This window comes from Equus caballus, chromosome 25 (assembly GCF_041296265.1).
Source record: "Equus caballus isolate H_3958 breed thoroughbred chromosome 25, TB-T2T, whole genome shotgun sequence".
Lineage (NCBI taxonomy): Eukaryota > Metazoa > Chordata > Mammalia > Perissodactyla > Equidae > Equus > Equus caballus.
In genome coordinates, this window is record NC_091708.1 from 38,522,580 (window position 1) to 38,547,594 (window position 25,015).

The following is a 25,015-nucleotide window of genomic DNA, read 5'->3' on the forward strand; positions in this document are numbered from 1 at the left end:
GTTCTGCAAACCTGGGCTCCTTCCCCAGCCTCTCTCTTGGCAGGGCTGGACGGCCAGCCAGATTCCTCGAGGCCTCTGCCTCAGGCTGCCATGGACAGTTGGGTAGGTTGTCCCCTGAACAAGGGTATCCAGCCAAAGGGCCAACTTGGTGTCAAAATCCAGCTCATGTTCTTCTTGCAAAGTCATGTCTTGTGTGGGTTGGTGGGGTCCTGTCTTCCTGGAGCAGACAGCCTGGCCTGAGCGTCAGCCCACCCCAAGCCTTCACTCACCTTCTCGAACACTCATTGAGGCCTCCTGGAGGATCAGGTGGAGCCAGGTCCTGCCTTGTGGAGTTGGGAGATGAAAGGGGCATGCACTGTCACTCCGATGTGACCCTCACTCACCCAGTTACATGCTCAGTATCATTGCATCCTGACGACAGCCCTTTGAGGGAGGTCCTGTTGACATCCCCATTTTACAGTACAGGGAACTGAGGCTCAGGTGAGCAAAGACGAGGCTATCTCCCCCAGACCAGGGCGTCAAAGAAGGCTTCCCAGAGGAGGTGGCGTTGGAGTTGGGCATTGCAGGATGAGTAGGAGCCTGCTGGGTAGGATAGAGGTGGGTGGCAGGGGTTGCTGGGATGTCCCCAATTTGAGTGCTGTGGCTGGTGCCAGGGCAACGGGCAGAGCTGGGGTTGGCCCTGTCCACGCGCCCCAGCAGCTCGCCGTGGGCGGTGCTGATGGCAGCCCCGGGAAGGGAGGCAGGCCGAGTGCCTTGCATTTATGGCCGTTTCTGTTCCAGAACCGATTAGTGGAGAATTGCAGCTGTAATCTGTGCCTGTGATGGCGAGCCATAAAGAGGGATGGGATGTGCGCAGCACTCCCAAGGTGGCGCCCGCAGACGTGGCCCGGGGACGTGGGGAATGAAAAATGGTTTTAATTCCCTCCCAGCAGCAATAATTTGATTCTTCATAAATTTTTCCATCAAAGTGTTGTTGAGGCTGAGTTCCCACAGAGCAGGGCACGTGACAGGGATGAGGGGCCTGGAGGAGCGGTCAGTAGGGGTGGGCAGAGGAGGGTCACGCTGCTCAGACCCTTCTGCACATGCGCACGCTGGCCGAGGCACGGAGGCCCCTGCCCAGCTTTGTTGGGAGATGGAAGACAGATCCACTGTGTCATGGAGGGACCAGAGCAGGCCCAGGCTCAGAGTCGGGTCCATCATTTACCACCCCGGGGACCCTGAGCAGGTGCTTCTGCCTGTCAGCACCTCAATTTCCTAATCTCTAAAATGGGATTAATATTCGTTCCTGGGTCGCAGGGTTTTTGCGAATATTGAACGCATTTCTGCACACACAGTGCTTAGAAGGGCACCTGGCGAGCCGACATGCTCAGTGAACACCTCTGTGCAGGCGGAGATGCCTAAGCTGAAACGAGAGCTGAGTAGGTGTTGGCGAAGCCAAGCGGCCGAGAAAGAGCATGTGGGAAGGCCAGTGTGACAGTGCTCTGGAGAAACTGCAGGCTGTTCCGTGGGGCACAGCCTGGGGGAGACGAGGCAGGATCCTGAGGGCCTTGAGTGCCAGACTCAAGCACTTGGATGTTGTCCCAAAGGCACTAGGGAGCCATGGAAGAGTCTGGAGCAGGGAAGTGGCGTGATCAGAATATGTGGTTTAGAAAGATCCCTCTGGCTCTCATCCTGGAGGGTGAGTTGATGGGTGGGAGGGGCTGAGAGCCCAGGCAGGGGACTGGGGCAGCCGCTGGGGCAGGAAAGGAGGGGCCAAGGCTTGGGGGTGGGTTGGGCAGGCCCAAGGATTGCTTGGACATTGGGGTGAGGGAGGGGCAGGGAGGAGGAAGAGCAGGGCCAGGAGTGAGCGTTGATGGCACCTGACTCTGGGGGAAGGTCCAGGCTGACCCTACACTCTGCCCTCTAGTGGCTACTGTGTCTCTGAGCAGGAAGGGCCCTGAGCTGACACAGCCGAGAGGGCACCTCTGGGCAGGGGCCGTGGGACGGGCCGTGGGGCTGGCCAGCCAGAAGGGGAAGGCTGCAGGCCCTGCCCCTCTCTGGCTCCGTGCCCAGGGAGGGTCTCTCCCACTCGGGCTGGACGGTCAGGGAGGCAGGAGGGGGAGGCCCTGGGTGGGCAGTGGCCTCTGGGAGGGACCCCTGCGCCCGGCCAGCATGCCCGCTCTGTGCACCCGCAGGCTCTTCGCGGCCAAGTGCAGCGGCTGCATGGAGAAGATCGCGCCCACCGAGTTCGTGATGCGGGCGCTGGAGTGCGTGTACCACCTGGGCTGCTTCTGCTGCTGCGTGTGCGAGCGGCAGCTCCGCAAGGGCGACGAGTTTGTGCTCAAGGAGGGCCAGCTGCTGTGCAAGGGCGACTACGAGAAGGAGAAGGACCTGCTCAGCTCCGTGAGCCCCGACGAGTCCGACTCGGGTGAGCCATGCCGGGAGCTGGGGCAGGCGGCAAGGAGGGCGCTTGGTGGGGTGCCATGCGGGGTGCCCGTGCCGGAGAGGCTCGCTCCTGCCCCCAGGCCCACAGACAGCACACCCCCATCCGTGTGCATATGTGTACTGGTGTCCACAGACACACATGCACACGGACACTAATGTGTGCACACCCCCACTGGCACACAAATGCACCTGCGGACACTACCACCAAGGCACACATACCCGTGCCCATGCATACGTGCATGTGATCACAAATGCACACCTACAAGCACATAAAATGCATGTGCGGATACGCAGGCCCAGGAGTGTTTATACACAGACACACAGACATGTATAGACATGTGCTTACATGCCCAAGCATGCAAAAGCTCACATCCAGGGGCACACACATGCACACACACATGCGTGTGCACACCTGACCCAGGACACGCCTGCCCTAAGCACCTCCACACATGGCAGCACACGTTTGTCCATGTACTCACGGGTACCGTGGTTTGCACACATGTGCACATACACCCTGCTCTCTGGCCCGCCGCCCCTCCCCCTCTCTTTTCCTTGCGAGGCCCCCTGGAGGCCCAGCACCATGGGGTCTCTGCCAGCACCGGGTCTGCAGGCTGCTGATGTCCCAGGGGCCGGGATCTGATGTGTCCGCTTGCCATCGGCCCCCCTAGAGCCCTCAGCATTGGGGAGCAGGAGCCCTGAGCCGTTCCCTGTTTCCTGGTGTGGGGCCTGGGTCCTCGGGGAGAGGGAAAGACCCCATTTCCCAGGCTGAAGGCACCTCTCTACTCCGCTCCGGCTCCCAGAAGGACTCCGTATGGAGTGTGGAGCCCTCTTGGCAGGAAGGGCAGGGCCAGCTGGGAACAAGTCTTAGGAGGGAAAAGCCAGGGAGGTGGCTGCGCCCTGTCATTCCTGGGGTGGTGGGGAGAGGCTGGAGCCGGGAGCGTGGAGAGGAGATGCCCTGGTCCACTGGGGCCCTTGGGGTAACCGAGAGCCTACGGTCACAGGATCTGCCCATACAGAAGGGCTTTGTCACTGCCGGGGCCCTTGGTGGAGGTAGTGAGCTCCCCATCCATCTGTCCCTCTGTCTATCCCTGGGCAGGGCACCACTGTAGCTGCCTGGACTCCTGTGGGAGAGCAGACCCTGGCCTGGTACCACTGGCCTGTTCAGACCAGGCCGGGGGAGGGGTCTCTGAGGGAGGGGCCGGCCCCACCCACAGGGGCTCATGCTTAGAGGAAGACAGGCCTGGGGACGGGAGACTAGTTCAGGCTCGGGGTGGGGGCAGCAGGAGGCACGTGGTGGGGAAGCTGTGCTGTCTGTCTGGCACTGGCATCTCTGAGATCCACAACTCCAGGGTGTGCAAGTGGCTGTGTGTGCATGGTAGGCATGGGTGTGTCTCTGGGTGAATACGCGTGCTTCTGCATGCACATGTGTGTGTGCCTGTCAGGTGTGTGCATGCCTGTATGTCTCTGCCTGTGAGCGTGCACCTGTGTGTGTGTAAATATGTCTGTGAGCTGCACATGCTCTACGTTTGTGGGTCCACGTGCCAGTCTGCATGTGCGAGTGCTGGTGGGTGAGTGCACCTGTGTGTGTGTGTGTGTGCATGTGTGTGCACGCCACAGTCATGAAGACTCCCCTGGGAGAACATCTAGAGTGTGTGTTTTTGCCTGTCAGGTCTTAGTGCCTGGAAGCTTCAAGGAAGCAGGCTCCCCGGAGTCTCCTTGCTGGCTCTGGGCTAGTGCCGTGGGGACCCGTTTCCTCCAAGCTCCACATACTGGGCCGGGTCTGCAGGGGGCCGGAGGCCAGCGTGGCCGGTGTGGGCAGGAGGTGACGGGATCCCACCAGGCAGCAGGGGTTCAAGGCTGTACACAGCTGTACAAGGCTGACGGGCTGGGTTGTGTCCTCCACAGTAAAGAGCGAGGACGAGGATGGGGACATGAAGCCGGCCAAGGGGCAGGGCAGCCAGAGCAAGGGCAGCGGGGATGACGGGAAGGACCCGCGGAGGCCCAAGAGGCCACGGACCATCCTCACCACGCAGCAGCGAAGAGCCTTCAAGGCCTCATTCGAGGTCTCCTCCAAGCCCTGCCGGAAGGTGAGGGGTGGCCAGGGTGGGGCGGGCCGGACACCCCACCCCGCCGCCTTTCCAGACACCTCCCCTGCCGCCCTCGCTGGGGGTGAGGACATCCCTCCGCCTCCCACCCGTCCCACAGTCCCCCTAGACGCGTCCCCTCCTGGTGGCACCCCACCCCGGGCCCCACGGGGGCCTGACCTGTCTCCCTCTCTCCGGGCAGGTCCGAGAGACGCTGGCGGCAGAGACGGGCCTCAGCGTGCGCGTGGTTCAGGTCTGGTTTCAGAACCAAAGAGCCAAGGTGAGAGGCCCCCTCCCACCCGTGCCGGGCATGGGTGGAGTGGAGGGGAGCAGGCCGAAGAGCCACCGGGGCCTGATGTGGGGGTGTGGGTGGGGCAGGGAACGAACAGGGCGGAGGCGGACCGGCCCCAGCTGTGTCTCCTGCAGATGAAGAAGTTGGCGCGGCGGCACCAGCAGCAGCAGGAGCAGCAGAACTCGCAGCGCCTGGGTCAAGGTGAGCCGGGGCTGGGGGCCGGGGGTGGGGACGGGCTCCAGTCCCTGGTGACGAGACTCCCAGGAAACCTTCCACCAAGGCCCTCGGAGCTCGGGCAACTTCTGCCTTGGAACCAGCTGAGATCAATAAAGTAGAGAGGAGCACAGATGGCAGGGTGGGCAGCCTGGAGGGGTGGCAGAATTTCCCCAAACGGCCACCGCTGCCTCCCCGTCACCGTGTGCCAGGCACTGTTCTCGCCATTCGATGCTCTCCGTCTCTCTGAATTCTCCCAGATCCCCAGGAGGAAGGGCACTGTCGCATCCCTTTTCACATATGAAGAGACAGACTCAGACCAAGGGACTTGTCGGGATCACTCAGCTGGTCAGGGGCAAAGCCAGGCCTCAGCCCTGAGCAAGGAGCTCCTAGGCCGGTGCTAGCATGACCATGCACCCTGCTGCCCACGTTAGAATGCAGCAGAAGTCTCCAGAGAAAGTCTGCAGGGTGTTGAGGGTCCAGGACGAGCTCCTGCTGGGTGGTGAGGGACAAATTTAAGGGCGAGGGCCAGGTCCCCCAACACTGGGCTATGCCAAAATTCCACATCGTGGGCCAGGGCTGGTCTCCCAGGCCCCATGGGGACATGGAGCCTTCAAGGCCTTGAAGGGAGGGCACAGAGAGCCCCTGAGACTGCTAAAGCGGAGTGGGGCCCCAGAGCCATCTGCTCCCAGGTAGACAGGGGCCCCGGGATGGACACCAGGGCACTGATGGTGGCTCCTTCTGTCAGGCCTCTGGGGGCCAGGCTAGTGTCCCCGGCTGCACCCAGGCCTTCAAGGCAGTGGCCTCGGAGCCCAGTTCTTTCTCTGCTCCCTCTCCTGAGACAGCCCCGCCTCCTGGGGCTGCAGCCACTGCCTCAGATCTTCCTGCAGCCCCCAAGCTGTGCCGCCCTCTCGTGCTCCCAGCTGCCTCCTAGACGCAGCCTCCCCCAGAACGTTCCATAGTCCCCTCGAGCTCCTCCTGGCTCATACTGTGCTCCACACTGCTGCCCCTGCCGCCACGTCACCTCTCACCATTCCCATGCTACATGCTATGTCTGCTCAGTCACCAAGTCAGGCAGTGGTTTCTTGTCGGTGTCCCTAAGGCCCCTCCTATAGTCTCTCCCACAAATACCCTGATGGGGACCCGGCCCCTCCCCCTGACTTCCTCCTCCCAAGGGCCCCGCCTCTGTCCTCTCCCCTCCCAGCCTTTCTCCACAGTTCCCCTTCCACCCCCCAAGCCCTCCCCTGGCCTCCTGCGGCCTGGGAGTTTGTCCTCACTCTGCTCAGCCCCCACGCCATTTCTCCCCCACCCGGCCTTCCCTCCTCCTCCAGCTCTGGCCCGTGGACTGGGCTCCCCACTCCCACCGGCGCTGTCCCTCCTCCCTGCCTCTGCTGCCCTCCAGCCTGGCAAGCCTGACCCCGTTTGGGCCTGTGGAGCCCCCTCGGGAGTAGGGGGCCCCTTCCTCCAGGAAGCCTTCCCTGAGCCTCTTTGGCCTGGGTGTGGGCCCCGTCTCTATGCTCTCGGGTGCAGGGCGTTCACTGTGTCTGTCCCCTGGGGCCTGAGCCTGGAGGGCGGGGCATTGGCAGAGGGAGGAGGTAGGGGGGCTCTGCCCTTTGATCATTGAATCCTGGAAGAGGAGCTGGAGGTGGGTGTGGGGGTGCTGGTGGGGAGACAGTCAGATGTCTGGCTCAGTGGCCCTGGGGGCCCAGGGAGGCCGTAGGCCTCAGGCGGGCCAGGGCGTGTCCCTGGGCAAGTCCAGAGAAGGTCAGAGGGACGGCAGTTGGCCCCCTGGACTGGGGGTCATGTGGGAGGTCAGTGGGGATGCCTGGGGTACATCTGTGGGGGCTCAGGACAGGGCGGGCAGGGCCCATCGGTGAAGGTGTGCTCTGTCCCCAGAGGTCCTGTCAAGTCGCATGGAGGGCATGATGGCCTCCTACACGCCGCTGGCCCCGCCACAGCAGCAGATCGTGGCCATGGAGCAGAGCCCCTACGGCAGCAGCGACCCCTTCCAGCAGGGCCTCACGCCGCCCCAAATGCCAGGTGACCACATGAACCCCTATGGTAAGCCTCCCCACCCCCCGCCCACCCCGGCCCCACCCCTGCCCCTGCTGCCTGGGCAGGCCTGGCAGCATGACGGCCGCCTGTCCCCCCAGGACCCAGGCAGGGGCCAGCACAGCCCACCTGCCTCCTCCGGACAGGAAGGCGACACCCTGAGGTCCCACCCACAGCCCCCAGCCCCTTTGGTCAGGCACGGCAGCAGGTCATCCTGTCCCCCTCCCCTCCGACCACATACCCCGCAGGACCGACAGAGCCCCCGAAAGCCTGCACCCCGGTCCTGATGCCCCGTCTGCCCCGCAGGGAACGACTCCATCTTCCACGACATCGACAGCGATACCTCCTTAACCAGCCTCAGCGACTGCTTCCTCGGCTCCTCGGACGTGGGCTCCCTGCAGGCGCGGGTGGGGAACCCCATTGACCGGCTCTACTCCATGCAGAGTTCCTACTTCGCCTCCTGAGAGCAGCAGCCGGGCGCACGGACGCTTGGGCGAGGGTCCTGGGGTGGGACTGCGGCGCACAGCACAGCCAGCCTCGGCGCCCCGGCCCTGCCGCCCGTACGGACTCTGCAGACAGCCATACGGTGCCCTCCCCTGGGCCGGCCGGGCCTGGCCACGGCGCCCGCTCGGCACCGCCAGACAGGCAGACGGGCGCAGCCTGGGCAGGGGCTGTGTCCTGCCCACGAGACCACGTCACTCCCGGGGACCCAGAGCTCGCGGATGCCACTTGCCCCCCAGCCCCACCTCAGCCTCCATCGCCTCCTCTCCCTCCCCATCTCTTTTTTGGGAAGCTTAAATTCTCTCTATTTTTTTAAGTGTCCTCTCTGTGTCCAGCCAACCTCCACGGCCTGGGCCTGGGCCGGCAGGGGCCCTGGGTGCCTCAGGATGACGATGTTGTGGGCGGTTACCTGTAGGGAGCCCTGCCTCCCACCGCGGGCAGACCTGCTGCCTAGTGTCACCCCTCCCCGCCCGAGCCTGGAGCAGAAGTGGGGAAGAGCCTGTGGGGCGCCAGGCCCACCGAGTCACGGGGGTCGGGGGTAGATTGAGCCCAGGCAGACTCCAAGGGACCAAGACACACATTCCAGTGCACACATACACTTAAAGGCACACCCACGCAGACCCGCACAGAGATCTGTAGAGACACTGCAAGAGACAGCGAGGCCTCTGTGGAGCAGCCCAGGAAAGGGGACGAGGCCAGGTCGGGGCCGGGACCCCTCTTCTTAGAACAATAGGGGAGCAAGGGGGAGGGGAGGAGGAAAGGGAGAGGATGGGGCAGGCTTGAAGCACGTGGATCCAGATGTGTCCGAGCCCAGATGGGGCTGCTGGGCAGGCAGGATGGCCCAGCCCCAGCCAGCTCCAAGGGAGAGACGGAGCCCGCAAACCAGGTAGAGTCAGGCCAAATGGCAGAACCCCAGGTGGAAAGGGACCTCAAAAGTCACTCACTGGGCATTCCACCTGAAGCCTGGCTCCTGCCCAAGCCACCTCTGCCTCTCCTCACGTACCTCCAGTGACAAGGAGCTCACTACTTCACTCCAGTCAGCTGCCCTTTTCTGCTGGTTTCACCTCTGCCTTTTTCAACTGAGTCCTCCCTTCTCCAAGGCAGGCTTTTCCAGCTCCTCCAGCCCTTCCTTTTAAAGCTGTACCCCCAACTGAGCTCCAGCTTTCCCTCTAAAGGTGTGGAGCAGATATAACCCAGTCTTCCCACTGACATCAGCCAGCCAAAGTGAGCAGGCCCATCCCCTCCCCTGCTTTAGGCGCTCTGCCTCTGTTAATGTGGCCCAAGATCCAATGACTTTGGAAACTCACCCTGCCCTTCTGTAACGAAATTCCCTGACCTTAACACACATGTCGGCTAAGCCACATCTCTCTTCTCTGTGTGTATGGTAGGGAAGAGGGTATTTATTGTTTAGACCCCGTAAAGGACCTTGCGTTTTTTTCTTGTTACGTTTCCTCTTGTTTGATTCAGTCCAGCTCGTGGAGTTTCTCTGCACCCCAGCTCCGTGACCACTGTTTTGCTCTCCCTCCTGAGCACATCTGCCCAGTGAGGAGTCGGCCCTGTGCATCTCACCCCGGGAGCGTGGACCCCTGGGGCCTCTTCCTGTTTGGCGTTGCCCCGTTAACCAGTCCTACTTGGATGGTGGGTTCCCACCGCACTTTCACCCCATCTTGCCGAGTGCCCGCTGGAAGGCAGATACGCTCCATCACCCCTGCCCCTAATCTACTCCCTGTCAAAAGAGGAAGCGAGGTCAGGCTGATAGGCCCTGTTCTCAGCGACCCCTCCCTGGCCCCTGGTGGTCACTGTGTCCTCAGCCAGGTGCTCACAGCCCTGCCTTTAATTCTAACCCGAGCCCTTGGCCACCACGCTGAGGTCTGCCTGGTCCAGCCTTGGAGTGAGTAGGACAATGGGTGTCTCTCCCTGCCTTTGGGCGCATCTGCCTGGCCCTCCCTGGGGTCCTCAGAGTTCGCCAACCTGCTCTGTGGTTTTGCTCCTCTGTCCACTGGGGGGACCTCAGCCCCTCCAGAGCGTCCTGGGCCAGTCTCCCCGGCCCTCCTGGGCTTCTGCACTCATGCCTCGCCCTGCTCTTCACCAAGGCAGGACAGTTGGGGGCATGCGGCTCAGCGCCCGCCCTGGGCCCGAGCAGCCAGCCTCCCCCTCCTGGGCTCTTCCTCCACATGGAGTTCCCACAGGAGCTCAGCTGATGTCCTTGGTCCTTCTGCAGCCTCGGTCCTCCGGGCTCTGTGCCTCTTGGTCCTGGACCCTTAGGCAGCCATGCTAGTTTCTTGAGAGACGCTTCCCTTCCTCCTCTGTGGTCACACAGTCACACGAGTCCAGGGGTAGACGCCCCCACCCCCAGGAGGCCTGGCCCTTCTCCCCCAGGCTCTTGAAGTTGGAAGGAACCTCAGGAATGGGTCATCTGGTCCACTGCATTATTTTGCAGCTGGGAAACTTTGGCCAGGAGAAGGGAGGGGACCAGACCTCTCACAGCCAGTCGGTGACAGAGGAGAACAGGGACGCCAGGCCAGCCCCTCCGCCCCGCCTCTGGGGAGTCGCCTCCAGGAGAGGGGTGTGCCTCTTCCCACTCTGGGGCCTCACAGCCTTGAGTCTGGCTCAGGCTCTGCCCCCACCAGGAGCTGGTACAGGGACCCTGCACTCAGGACCCACAGACTGTCAGAGCCAGAGGGACCTCCGAGCCCCTCGTGCCAGAGACGGCCCGTCCGCCGTGGTTGGGTGACTCCTGCCCTGTGTGCTGCAGCTCACTGCCCCCAGGCTCCCTCAGGCTCCCCCAGACGCGGGTGTCCACTCTTCCCGGCCCTGGCCCGGGCGTGGGGACACAGATGAACGAGAGGTAGGGCCCGCCCTTGAGGGACCATCTCCTAGGAGAGGCATGCAGACTCCGAGCCAGCCCTGTCCAGACGTTGCTGGAGACCCACTTCTCAGGGGAGGAACCTGACTCAGAGAAGGGAGGCAAGTGTTTAAGGTTGCCCAGCAGGAGCGCACAGAGCCAGGCAGCCTTGTGGGGGTTGGGGGTGAGCTGAGCTGAGCAGGCTGTTCCCACTTCACGTGGAAGAAGTGCAGCCTCGGCTGGGGGCGGGGGCAGCGAGTAGCCAGGACCACCCCCAACACCCACTGTGATGTGGGACCACCGGGGTGGAGAGCCCAAGGGAAGAGGAGGTAATGGTCTGGTCTCCGGAGAAAGAGGTCGAAAGTGAGAGGTGGGCAGGGCGAGTGTCGGAGAAAAGCTGAGTTCCGCTTCCCTGACGGGTAAGTCGAGGCTGGGAGAGAGGAAGGAATCTGCCCCCAGTAACACAGCGAGTGGAAGCAGAAGAAGAACAAGAAGGCGGGCTCCTGCCCCTAGCGAGAGCCTCATCTGCCTGCTCCACGGGGCCTCCGAGGGAGGCCGCACAGACAGGGGGACACTGTGGTTCCAAGGGTCAGACAGCGGGGCCAGCAGAGCCTGTAAGAGAAGGGTCGGTGCACCCCCTTCCACCTTGGAAGGCTTCCTGGAGGAGGTGGGGGGCCCACTGCATCCAGGTGAGCAGGGCCCAGCAGGGTCAGGCCCCCATCACGAGGTCGGGGGCAGCCTCTTCTCCTTTAGGGGGCTCAGCTGCCCGCTAGCTGGGAGGCTGCCTCACTCGCCCCCGGTGAGCCCTGCCCGGCCCCAGCCCGAGCTCTGGGCACCACATGGGGTGAGCATCACCCCTCCTTTCTGGGGGAACCTGCAGCTCTGGGGCTCACGCTGCCCTGTGGGGAAGAGGGTCCACGCTCACGCACGCACACAGGCACACACTCACACCTGGACGCACACGGAGGCTTGCACACCCACACTCCCGGGCACCCGCGGCCCGGGGCCGGGGGAGCAGGAAGGACCCTCCCACATTTGGCCCTCGGAAGGTGCCGTTTCCAATGAGCCTCTTTGCTGGTGCCCCCACCCCCACCGGGGGTCCTGCGGGAGCCCAGCTCAGCCAGGTGTGGGGACCGGGCCACCAGCCATTCTTTTTTCCTTGTACAGACTCTCACTGCCCACCCACCATCCCCAGACACATTTTATTTAATAACTTGTCATTGTTAAATTATTTATTAGCATTTACCACATCACCACCCCCACCCTGCCGTCCACTCTCACCTTCTGCCTCTTCCCACAAAGCAGAAAATGGAAACAACAACAAAAAAAGATGAGACGTCAGTATATTTGTAAATAAACCAACCTGTACACGCCCGTGTTGCCTCTCCTTGGGGGGAGGGCTGTGCTGGGCCTGAGCTGGTCCCACATGAGACATGGGAGGTTCCAAGATGGGCACCAGGGACAGCCGATCAGGAGGAGAGAGGGCTTGGGGTCCCTGGTCTTGCCCAACCCATTCCTTGCCCCATCCCATAATCCTCCTCTCCCCATCCTCATCCTGAACCATCTCCATCCTTCAAAAACAAATGCATCCGTCCCATCCTACTCTATCCCAGTCCCCAACACTCACTCATCCATTCATTCATTCAACCAGCCAATGAAGGGCCTCTTAAGTGCCAGCCACCAGGCTGAGGACCTGGGATCGGTGGTCTCTGCCTCAAGGAGGTAGACAGTGTGGTATGAGCTCAGCTGAGGCACAGTGAGGCCATGTTACAGGGTTACCCAACCTCACCTGGAGGGGCAGAGCATCATGGAAGACTTCCCGGAAGAAGCTACATAATAAGCTGGGGTAGGAAGTTAACCAGCATGGCAAAGACTGAGTGGGGAGGAGGAGTGTCTGGGAGTGCCCCAGGCTTGTGCAAAACCTCACGGGCGGGCAAACTCTTGTGAATCTCCTAAACTTCGAGAATAGCTAAGTTTCGTGGTGAGGGAGAAGCAATGAGGCTGGAGGTGAGGCCAGACCATCCAGGGCCCTGCTGCTGGGTGGAGAAGAGATCTAATTAGATCATGTGGACTGGATGGAGGCAGGGAGGTCAGTTGGGTCTCATAGGTGAAAATGACAATGGCTTTGACTAGGGTGGTAAGAAGGGGGAGAAATAAGGGGACATATCCCAGAGATATTGATGAGGGAGGGGAGTCCAGGGAGCATCAAGGTTCCTGGAGCCCTCTGGTCGGGGGCACGTGAAGCTGAGGGTCTCGGGGACATCCAGGTGGAGATGTCCTGGGGCAGGGTTGGGCCTCAAAGGGACTGGAGGCTGAGCGAGCAGGTGTGCAACAACCAGGTAGATGGTCGTTGAGGCACAGGTGGGTGAGCTCACCCCGGGAAGTGCGACATGGAGGATGCAGAATCTGAGGCCAGACCCCGACTCATCATGAAGGCTTGGGGCTGGACACGGCCGTGGGACCCGGGGCAGATGGAAGGGGCATGGCAGAGACTCAAAGGAATTTGGTTCTCAAAGTATCTTCCTTGAAGTCTCAGGGTCCCTCAGAGAACCTCGGAGAGTATCAGTGTATGTGAGTGTGTGTGTGTGTGTGTGTGTGTGTGTGTGTGCGCGCGCGCATGCGTGTCTATGGAGGTGGCTCTGCGGCTTGGTTTGCTCCGGTACACTGTGCGTGAAGCGGGGTGTCTACAGGGGTCAGCGTGTCGGGAACAGCTGGGTCTACAGCAAGGCTGTCCCGATCTGCGTATGGAGTCGGCGTCTGCGTGTGCGTCTGCGTCGGTGAAGATGTCTGTATGTCCGCACATGGGGACAGCACTGTACGTCAGCGTGCGTCTGTGCATCCGGGAGGCCTCTGGGCCTCAAGTCCACGGACCTGAAGTCCTACTCTTCTCTCCCTTCCCCGACCCATCTCGCTCCTTGTCAGCCTCCTCTCCCGACTCCTGCCCCAGGAACCACCTGGAAGCCACCCCCGGCCTGTCTGCCTCTGCCCGCAGGCACTAGCGCCCCCTAGGGGCACACTCCACCCTGCACCCTCTCCCCAGCCTCTGGGTGATTCTGCAGCCACAGGGCTTCCCAGAGTGTAGACATGTTGAGGCCCTCTCCTCCTCTGCACCTCGAAACCCTGAGAGGCAGGTATTAAAGTCCCGTGTTCCAGAAGGGAAACCCGAGGCTCCGAAGGAGGAAGTGACCGGCTCAATGCGACAAAGCTAAGGAGGGGCAGCAGAACCAGGGTTCAAAAGCAGGTTTGGCTGCAAACCCATGGCCTTGCCCGGCCTCGGGCTGCCTCGCCAAGCCCACACTCTCTTGCCCCTTGATCTGGTCCTCCGAGGCCAGGCTCAGGGACCCGGGGAGCAAAGACACTCTCTCCCACCTTGAGAGTGGCCTCGCCAAGTCTCAGAGAAACTAAGTCACTCGGCCCAGACTGCACAGCACAGAGGCAGGACCAAACTGAGTCTTCCAGCCAAGCCCCAGGAGAGGGGCCACCAAGCTCCATGCACCCCATGCCCCCCGTCCCCCCCCCACCCCTGCCGCCAGCAGGGGGCCGCCAACTCTTGCCTTAAGCAACCATTTAAAATCCTGTCACTAAAAAATGTTGGGAGGGTGGAGGGGAGGGGCTGTGCTAATCCACTGCTCCCCCCTCCCCTGCCTGTCTTCTCCTCCAGCCCAGAAGGTGAGGCAGGGAGGTGGAGGAAATGTAGGCGGAGTCTGGAGACAAGAGAGAGCATGGGAGGGGATCTCCGTCCAGGCTCCCCTTTCTGGGGGCAAATTCGAACAGGACAAATGCTAGCCGAGTCTCCGTCACTGCCAGTCGCGGCCTTCAGCTCACTGACCCTCGCAATGACCCAGAACAGCTCTTATCCCATTGCACAGATGCGAAAACCAAGGCTTGGAGAGAAAACTTGCTCCAGCGTGATTCCTCCCAGGCACTTGGGCTTGGAGAGGGTCTTGGCCATGGATCCTGTGGGAGTTGAGAAAGGGGGCAGTCCCAGAAAAGGAACACGGCTTGGAGCCCATCCTACAGAACTTGTCTTCAAGGGGTCTGAGGCCCAGCCCCGTCCTGACTCTGGAATTCACCGCCGCTGCCAGTCTCCGCAGCCTCCGCTGAGAAACCGGCCGGGCTGCGAGCCGTGGATGCGGGAAGGTGAGGCGTGCGCAGCAGCTACGCAGAATGAGAATTCACCTGGACAGATGGGCGGTTCGGCAGGTGGGCCAACAGGCGTTAGGAGGATGGGCAGGAGGAGGACCACTGCATCCAGCCCTGCAGCCCCCACTGGATGTGAAGGGCGCCCCCCTGGACTCTGGCAGTGCAGCTGCTCTCCTCTCCGGTGGCTGGACTCCTGGACTGTTCCATGGCGGGGAGGCAGAGGCTGAGGACGCTGCTGGGCTCCACTCATGGCCTCTGTGGGGAGAGCAGCCTTCAGGGAGCCTCGCCGGGCACACGCACTGCCCTGAGCCCCGCACAGCTCCTTTCGCATTCTCCTCGCAGCCCCAGGGGCGGGAACAATTGTAATGTCCACTTGACAGATGAAGACACCTGACACATCCCATGCTCTGAGTTTTCTGGGAATAAAGGCAGCACGTTATGAGATGTTGAATAATACAGAGGAGTATATGTAATGTACTTATCTGTGGCCTAAACAGGAATAATAAAAAACAAAAACCCCTGTACCCACTCCCAAGATAAAGAAAATGTACATTTTCAATTCCTTGGAGCCCTTGATGTGCCCCACCATGGTCCCAGAAGCCTCTCTGTCTTTTCGGAAATCTCTGATCCAAATCGGAGCCAAATCATCGGTGAGGCAAGTTCTCAGCCCAGAGTCTAGCCGGAATGGGCCCAGTGGCAGGCGGCCCCTCGTGCATCTCCCGAAGGCGGAAGAACACCCTGGCGCCTTTCTATGAGCAGCACCCCACTTTCACCCCTCGCCTCCCTTATCAAAGCTTGGGGTGCTTTCCTACTCAATCGCCAAGACGGACCAGAAGCTACTTTGAATTGCGCTACTGAACCTGCAGTTACACGTCAGGCCACGAGGTGGCGATCGGAAGTCACGCAGGTGAGACCCAAGCGGCGGCTGGGCTCCGAGACGATGCGGGGATGGTGGTGGCTTCAGATTACGGCCAGAGAAGGCAGCAGGAAAGAAACCTCCTCCTGGAGGCTTCTGTGAGCCAGGCCCGGTGTGGGCGCTTTATAGGGATGATACCGCGCGTTCTTCATCACAACCCTGAGAAGCAGGTGTGAGCCTTCTCATTTAATGGAACAGGAAACTAGGCTCAGAGATGTTAAGTAACCTACCTGAGGCCACACAGCTAGGAAATGGCAGAGCTGAGATTTGAACCAGAGCTTGGACAGAGACACAGGAGGAGGAAAACAAGGGGTGGTGGGAGGGGAAAAGACAGCAACCTCTTCTTGAGCACTTGCTTCAGCCACTCAGAGCCTTGTTTTGCCCCCTCACTAGCTCCTCACACTGACCTGTGAGGCAGGTACTGTCACTAACCCCATTTTACTGATAAGGAAACTGAGTCTCAGGGAGGCTAAAAGCCTAGGAGAGGCTGCTTATCCTCAATGCCCTGGCTCCTGGGGAATCTGCCCTCCCTGAGCCCAGAGGGAGGACCACGGGCGTGAGGAGAGGACCGCTGAGGGTCTCCGCACACACATACAGGCTGGCCTGGCCCCTTCCCCTCCACCCCTCCTCCGGGAGGGTCAGCAGGCTCAGGCCCTGCCCAGGACCCAGGACAGCCTTAGTGAGCGGGACTCCCTCACTGGAGCAAGATCCAGGTCCACCTTCAGAGTGTGCTGGCCCCTGTGGATGCTTCTGGAACAAGGCTGAAGGCCACAGCTGGGAGCCCCTGATTCAGCGGCTCATTCTGGTCATTTCAGTCACTGAGACCCATCAATGCGGCACACCTGCTCTGGCGGGGGTCTGGGGCTCTGGGGACTGGGGGGGGGGGGTGCCCCTCCCCACCCAGCTGTGTAGTGCGGTGTTATCAAGCTCCAGCCCCAGCTCTGCTACCCACCGGCCACGTGACTGGGGCAAGTCTTAGTTTCTTTATAAAAGAGGGGCGAGCACAGAGTTCATCCGACCCCAGGCACCCAAACAGTGGCGCTGATTATTCACGGGGCCCCTCCCTTCTGCCTACCCAGGAGGCTAACCCTCAGCCCAGAACACGGACCCAAGAGGGGCCCAAGGCCCTGGAGGGGGTGTGTGGGGCCGTCCTTGGCACTGGCCATGGCAAGGCTCCCGCACCCCTTCAGCCGGGGAAGCTTCCAGGAGCTGTGTTTCCCGTGACACCCGCCTTCCTTTCCGCATGCTCCGAGGCTGACAGACACCTGGGCCTCCCATGACCTCAGGGGCCACGCCAGAGGAGGCATCGAAGCGGGGCGGAGGGGGCTCGACCCTGCCAGTCAGCCAGGCTGGGTCTCATGGCCCGGCCTCCTGGCCAGAGGACTCCACCCCCTGTGATTGGTCCAAGGGGCACCTTATCGGATGCCAAGTTACAGCGATGCTGGCAGCCAGGCTCTTTACCACAGGGGGGAGCCCCAGAGACGGTGGCCAACTCACTGACAGAAGGTGAGCTGAAAGATGGACCCAGAGGGAGGCAGCCCCAAGGCTTCAGTTTATGGAGGCATTAAAGGGTGAACACATAAATGCCTCATAAAGCCCTTTATTGCTTAAGCTAGTTTGAGTTAAGTCTCTGTCACTTGCCACCAGAGTCCTGATTAAAACCCACACCATCTCACAGGGCTATTGGGTAAATAAAGGAGATAAAATTTCCAAGTTTCCGACATAAAAATCAGTGCTCAGAAAAAAGCAGCTACGATGATTCTCAGCAGAGCACAGTAATGACCTCTACAACCTCCCCCCAAGTTTTGCAACGTGCCCCCACTTTGTCTATACAAATTCAAATGCAAAAACTCTCCCTAAGAAGGGCACAGATTTTGAGCAGGTATTTAAGAGCAGACATTGTCTGGGGGGGGGGCGTTTTCTCTGCCGATCCATTCACCTGGATATCGTCAGAGACTCCTGAGAACAAATGAAAATGATGGTTGTTGGCATAAAACACACAGTGGAGAACGTATTATTCCTGCCATCTGAGCTCATGAGGTCACGAGCACCTGCCTGGGGGGGGGGGGGTCCCCTGCGGTCTCACACTCCCCCCTGGTTCACCCGCAGCTGGAACTGGGAGGCTGGGCGGGCAGCGCGCCCTTCAGAAGCAGTGGAGGTCAACTGAAAAAGTGAATGACTGGCGCTGAGTTACTAATAAACGAATAATCAGGTTATACCATCACAAAAATGTCCACAAATGGAGCGATTGTGACAAGGCCAGGAAACCGGAGTCCTCTCTGCAGAACGAAGAGATGCTGCAACTCTGAAAGAAGACGACTTAGCACCATCGATCTTTTCACTTACACACGGCCCCGCCAACATCTAGCAATAACGGTAATAATGGTGACGACCAGGACAATGACAACAGCTGCCGGGTGCTGGGCACTGGCCTAGGCCAGGGCCTGCAGGCATTGTCTCATTTCATCCCCACTCAAAGCATTATTGTTATTCCCATTCTGCAGATGAAGACGAGGCCCTGAGGGTGAAGGAGCTCGTTCGAGGTCGAGAAGCTGGTGAGTGGCAGATCCTGAGAGCAGGTTCCCAGTGTACACAAGCACTCTGCCAAGAAGACAGGCCAGGACAGACAGGAAAAGCCCCCAATTTTTGCAACTCTGCCTTTCTGAGGGGTGGGGCGGGCTTCACCAGACCAGGCTCCAAGCCAGGGAGTCCCTTGGAATGGCCCGAGGGACGAATGGAGAGGCCTCTTCCCAGGGGAACGGGAGTGAGGACTCAGCAGCAGGGCTGAGAGGCGCGCGCATCCTGAGCTGCTTCTCGGGCACTGGCCGGGGTTTGGCTCCGTCGTGCCAGGACACTAGAAGCAGGGAGAAAGGGAGACTGGTGGCCAGAAAGCCACTCCCTCTCGTGGGCCAGCCCAGCCTTATCCCAGGCACCATCTGTGCGTCTCACAGCATTGCGTCGTGCTGTCCAGAGGGAACAGTGGGGCTCAGAGTGGTCAGCAACTTGCTAAGTTCACACAGCCAGTCGGCACAGATGGAAAGAAGGGGAAGGAAGAGGAGGAAGTGAGAGGCCCCTGAGGAGAGTCCAGGGAAGAAATCTTGTAGATTAGGAGCCTAGAAAGTTGATGGACACCAGGCAGGTGAGGAGAAGCAGCAGGAGGAAGGAGGGGTCATCCCTGGACAGATCAGATACAGGGGCAGGGGCAGGAGCCGGGGCTGAGAGGCTGGACAAGCCCGCTCTGGGAACCCTGGGAGCCTGCACCCTCTGCAAATCACTGGAGAAGGTGGGGACCTGTCTCGGGGGTGACTCCCCAAAACCAGGGCGCTGCTCCGGAGCGGGCCTGGCCAGTGGCACCATTGCAGGAAGGACTTCCCACCAGTGAGCAGGAAGAATGTGAGGACAAATCACAGTGACTTTTTCCCCTGGAATTTTGGCTTTCTATAGTTGGCTGCCGTGTTGTTTGGTACAGCAAGGTTCACAATTGTTTTCTCTTCCTCAGGGAATGTGTCTTTCCTCGTTAACTTATGTCTCTGTCCTGTTGAATCCCACTTTGGTCATGATGTTGATATTCCTACATTCTTTTTTGTCTGTCTTAACCCCCTATCTATGTCTTTGTCCAGCCCTTTATTTTACAATCCTTCTTTGTCCTTTTTGGGTTATTTCTTGTTTTTTAAAAAATGCATATAACTGGAGCTCATTTTTATTTCTGTTATGTTATATTTGATATATACACAAAGCAAATATATAACTGATATGTAATGAAGCATACTAAGAGAAACACCTATGAACATGACTGGAACATTCCCACAACCATTGAGTCTTCCGGCACATTCCACCCCATCCCTCCGCCAGCTTTATTCCTGGAGATAACCACCGTCTCCTATTCTGTGTTTATCACCACCTTGCTTTAAAAGAAACCAAATTCCTGATCCCCTAAAATTATATATTGTTCAGTTTTACTTGTTTTTGAGCTTTATACAAATTATACAATGCAGAGTCTTCTGCTATTCTTTTTTTACTCAATATTCTTGCCAACATTTGTCCACATCCTTGCATAATGCCATTATTCATTGCTATCTAACATTCCATTTATTTATTAATTCTCCTACAGCAGGTATCTGGGTATTTTCAGTTTTTCACTAGAATGAATAATCCTGCAGTGACTGTCCGTCTCCACGGCTCCTGGTGCACACGTACAGAGACTTCTCAGAGCATAACTTGATAGCAGAGCTCCTGGGTTGCCAGGATATGTACAGGGTCAACTTTATAAGATAAAGTCAGGGTTTTCCAAAGTGATTTTACTATTTCCCACCAGCAGTTAAGGATTTCCCGTTGTTCCCCATCCTTGATGGCTCTTATCAGTTTTGACCTGCTCCCAATGATCTTAATTTGCTCCTACTTTACGATAAATGAAGTTGAGCATCTTTTCATATGTATGTTCTCCATGTGTGTTTTCTCTTTTGTGAAATGCCTATTTACGTCTTTTGCTCGATTTTCTTTTGGATTGTTTGCCTTGTGTGTGTGTCTACCTACGTATATATAAAATACAAATTTTTTGCTAGTTATGTGTGTTACAAATAATTTCTTCCAGTTTGTGGAATAGAAGTTCTCCGTTTTAATGTAGCCTAATTTATCATACTTTTTATGGTTTCTGCTTTTTTTTTTTGGTCTCATTTACAAAATTCTTACCTACCCGAGTCATAAACTTAGTAGTCAAAACAGTTAAGAATATCTTCTCTTATATTTTGTTCTTAAATTTTAAAGTTTTGACTTTCACATTTGAATTTTTAATCCATCAATAATTTGTTTTGGGTGAGATAAGGACCCAATATCCTATTTTTCCATATGGATAACCAATTATCCAAGCAGCTTGCATTGACTGGTTAACCCTTCCCCAGTGATCTGAAAAGCCAGTTCTGTAGGGCGCCGGGTGTCCGTGCAGGCGAGTGGGTGTTACTGTTGCCTCAGTCTCTTGGTCTAAGCCTGTGCCAGTGCCACACTGTCCTAACCACTAACACTTGACGTGAGTCTCCAGTGCCTTCAGGACCTGTGTTACCACCGTTTCTTCTTCAGGATACACAGCCAGCCTTGGGCTTTCGCTCTTCCCCATAGATTTAGACTCAGCTTGTACAGTACTTGAAAAAAAAAATCCTTCTTGGGCTTTTAATTGGAATTGTCATCACTCTATAGATCAATGTGGAGAGCACTGATGAAGCGTGGACACTGAGTCTTTCCCTCCTGGAACAGGGTCCAGCTTCCTAGTTATTCGGGTCTTTAACGTCTTTCGACAAAGTTGTGTCAATTCTGCATCAGGCCTTGCACATCTTTTATTAGCTTTATTTTTAGATTCCTTACTTTCTGCCGCCCTCCTAAATGTTGTCCTTTTCTGTGTTGTTTTATAAGCAAGTACAGAGAAAAGCAATTTAGTTTTGAATATTGTCTTACATCTTGCTGCCTCGATAAGCTCTTATTAATCCTAATAATTTTATTATTAATAAAAATGTATTACTTTATTATATTATTTTTGTTTTTTTAACGTAGATAACCGTTTTAGTGTAGATGCCCATATTATCTGGAGATGATAGTTTTGTTTCTTTCTAATGATTGTACCTTTTCTTTCTTCTTCCTTCCTTCCCTCTCTCCCTTCCTCTTTCCCTCCTTTCTTCCCTCTCTCTCTCTCTCTCTCCCTCCCTCCCTCCCTTCCTTCCTTTTCTTCTTCTCCTTCTCATTCTCCCTCTTTTGTATTAAACACATTGGCTGGGACTTCCAATAAAATGTTGATCAGGAAGATATTAATTAGGATCTTTATCTTGTTTTGTTAAGGAATATTCTTTTTTACTTTTTACTACTAAGTATGATTTTGCTAAATTTTGCAAGTTAAGAAAATCCCCTTTTTTCCTAATAAGGTAAGAATTTTAATCAGGAAAGGATGCTGATATTGATTAAATGCTATTTATGCATAGATTTTCTTCTTTAACCTGCTAATGTCACTGAATATATTTGCACATTTTATATATATATTAATAAGATTATAGAAGCTATAATATATGCTCTATTAATATGTAATATAATTGTAATTATATATAACATAATATGATAGTAATGATATTAATATTATATTAATATATAATATATTAATGTTAAACCACCCTTACATCCATGGTATAAACCCAGTTTGGTCATGATTTTTAAATATTTTGTTAGGTTCAGTTTTCTACTATTCTCTCTGGATTTTTTCATCTAGACACGTGAGTGAGGTTGTCCTGGTTTGGGTAAAAACGTCATACTAGTCTCTCAAAGTGAGCTGGGGAGTGTTCCCTCTTTCCTATTCTCTGGAAGAATTTGTATAAAATTTTAATATCTGTTCTTTGAATGTTTGAAATCATCTGTGCTTAATGTTTTCTATGTGGAAATATTTTAGCTACCTATTCAATTATGTTTAGTGATTATGGGACTATTCAGAATTTTTATTTTCTCTTGAGCCAATTTTGATAAGTTACGTCTTTCAAAAAATTTGTGCCTTTTGCCTGTTTTAAAATTTATTAATATATAGTTGTATAGGATGCTCTCTTTTTTTATCTTTTTAATCTCTGCTCTGTCTATGGCAATATTTCCTTTCTCATTCTTAATGTTATTGACTTATGCCTGTGCCTTTTTATTTCTTTTAAAAATTTTCCAGATGTTTATCTATTTTATTAGTCTTTCAAAGAACCAATTTTGGCCTTGTCAGTTCCCTCTACTGCATCTTTATTTTTCTATTTTACTAATTTATGGTATCCTCTTTTCTGCTTTCACTGAGTTCTGTTATCCTTTTTCTAATTTTGTAAGTTGGATGCTTAGCTCATTAATTGTCAGCCTTTCTTTTTTTTCAATATAAGTATTTTAGATTCTAAATTTCCCTCTTACTGCTACTTTTGCTGCATTACACAAATTTTGATATATAATATTTTATTTTCAGTTCTAAGTACTTTAAAAACTTCCAATGCGATTTTTTTCTAATTTACAAACATATGGAACTTTTTTTACTCATCATTTTGTCATTGACTTTTAACCTAGTTGCATTGTAGGTTACAGCAACATAATCTGTATAATACCAGTTATTATAATTTATTGAGAATTGTATTATGTTCTAGTATGTGGTCACTTTTTATAAATTTCCCAAGCGTGCATGAAAACATTTGTATTCTCTAATTGTTGCATTTGGGACTTTATCTACATCCATTTGTTCCAGTTTGTTAATTGTATAGTGAAAATCTTCTATATCTTAATTTTTTCTTTGCTTGACATATCAACAATTACAAGAGATATGTTGAAATCTTCCATAAGCATCATGAATTTATCAATTTTTCTCTGTTTTATCAATTTTCTCTGATTTATCCATTTTCTCTTGCTTTGTCTATTTTGAGGGTATTTTATTAGTTGAATCGTTTTATCTTCCAAGTTCACTAAAACTTTTATCATTATTTGGAACTCTATCTCTTACAATAATATTTAACTTAATGACTATTTTTTTGATGCTAATAAAGCCACTCCTACTTTACCTTGGTTTGTATTTTTTTGATAGATCATTTTGAATTCTTTATTGTCAGCTTTTTGGTGTCAGCTCTAGCAGACGACATATAGCTGGATTTTTAAAATATTGTGTCTTTTAACTAGAGAGTTGAGCACACTTACAGTTTTCTAAGATTAGTGATAAATTTGGACTTGTTTCTGCCATCAAATTAGTGCTTTCTTTTTGACCCGCTCATCTTTCCCACAGCTCTTGTTTCTCTTTTCTTACTTTTTGAAAAATTGAGGGCTCCCTCCTCCTTTTATTCCATTTCTTTTCTTCTACATATTTGGTAGTTATATATTCTTTTTCTATTTTTTTTAGTGATTACTCTTAAAATTTTATCTTTCAAACTTAAAAAAATCCTAAAGTTAATAATTATCTTATCCTTCTCCCTGAATAATTCAAGGGCCTTAAACCACATTAACTCTAGCCACCCCTCCCAGCTTGTATACAATTGACATCCAGTATTTGAGTTCTGCCCTTTTTTGCCCACAAAGTAGACATTATTATTTCTATTGATAGTATTTTATACAGATAATTTTTGTTTTGATTTACCTACATGTTTACCACTTCTTCACTCACTATTTCTTCTTGGATACCAGACTTTCCTTTCAGGATCATTTTTCTTTACTTTCTTTACTGAAAGGCTAATGGTGGTGAATTCCCTCAGTTTTTGTTCATGTGAAGACGACTTTATTTTGTTCTCATTCTCAAAAGATAGTTATACTGAGTATACAAGTCTAGGTGGATAATTATTTTGTCTTGGACTTTGAAGCTATTTTCCCATTTCTTATGGATTTCTATTGTGGCTGTTGGCAAGTCTGCTGTCAGTCTACATGCCTTTTTTTTTTTAAGATTGGCCCTGAGCTAACATCTGTTGCCAATCTTCTTTTTTTCCTTCTTCTTCTCCCCAAAGCCCCCTGGGACATAGTTGTATATTTTAGTTGTGGGTCCCTCTAGTTGTGGCACGTGCGACGCCTCCCCAGCATGGCCTGATGAGCAGTGCCATGTCCGTGCCTGGGATCTGAACCAGCGAAACCCCGGGTTGCCAAAGTGGAGCTGGAGAACTTAACCACTCGGCCATGGGGCCAGACCCTACATGCCATTTTTTTGACCAATTTGTTTCTTTTTTTCTGGTTGCTTCTAAGGTCTTCTCTCTTTTTTTTTTTTTTTTTTTTTTTTGAGGAAGATTAGCCCTGAGCTACATCTGCTGCCTATCCTCCTCTTTTTGCAGAGGAAGCCTGGCCCTAAGCTAACATCTGTGCCCATATTCCTCCACTTTATATGTGGGATGCCTACCACAGCATGGCTTGCCAAGTGGTGCCATGTCCGCACCCAGGATCTGAACCTGCGAACTTAACCACTGTACCACCGGGCCAGAGCCTAAGGTCTTCTCTTTATTTTTGGTCTTCTGAAAGTTTATTACACTATGTCTAGGTGTGGATTCATGTCTCTTGTAAGTTCTGAAAAGTTATAAGCCATTATCTCTTCAAGTATTATCGCACCTTTGCTGTCTCTACTCCTTCCTTGTGGGTCTCAGTTGTATAGTAGACCGCTTCATTCTCACCTCTATCTCTCTTAACCATCTTCTTTTTTCTTTTTTTGGTGAGGAAGATTGTCCCTAAGCTAACATCTCTTGCCAATCCTCCTCTTTTTTTGTTTGAGGAAGATTGTCCCTGCACTAACATCTGTGCCCATCTTCCTCTATTTTTTGTATGTGGGATGCCTCCACAGCACAGCTGACGAACAGAGTAGGTCCACACCAGGGATCTGATCCTGTGAACCCAGGCTGCCAAAGTGGAGCACACAGAACTTTAACCACTAGGCCATGGGGCTGGCCCCCTCCTTTTCGTATTTTTACATCTATGTTCCTCTCTGTGCTGTATTCTGGGCAATTCCTTCAGATCTACTTTCCAGTTCATAATTATCTCTTCAGCTGTATCCAATCTACATAATTCATCTGATGAGATTTTTATATCATCAATTATAATTT

General features: G+C 54.6%; 1 protein-coding gene across 2 annotated transcripts in view; it reads left to right on the plus strand.

The window, feature by feature from the left end:
- Positions 1–11,785, plus strand: part of LMX1B (LIM homeobox transcription factor 1 beta) — an 82,413-nt gene extending 70,628 nt beyond the window's left edge. The window contains exons 3-8 of one of the 2 annotated variants that reach the window (XM_070250560.1): positions 2,175–2,407; positions 4,330–4,511; positions 4,711–4,788; positions 4,935–5,001; positions 6,910–7,074; positions 7,372–7,878. In XM_070250560.1, coding sequence (XP_070106661.1) covers positions 2,175–2,407; positions 4,330–4,511; positions 4,711–4,788; positions 4,935–5,001; positions 6,910–7,074; positions 7,372–7,529 — 883 coding nt within the window. In that variant the 3' untranslated portion in view covers positions 7,530–7,878. Of the gene's footprint in view, positions 1–2,174; positions 2,408–4,329; positions 4,512–4,710; positions 4,789–4,934; positions 5,002–6,909; positions 7,075–7,371 lie in introns of both variants that reach the window. The other variant, XM_023628892.2, reaches the window with a different exon arrangement.
- The last annotated feature ends 13,230 nt before the right edge of the window (positions 11,786–25,015 follow it).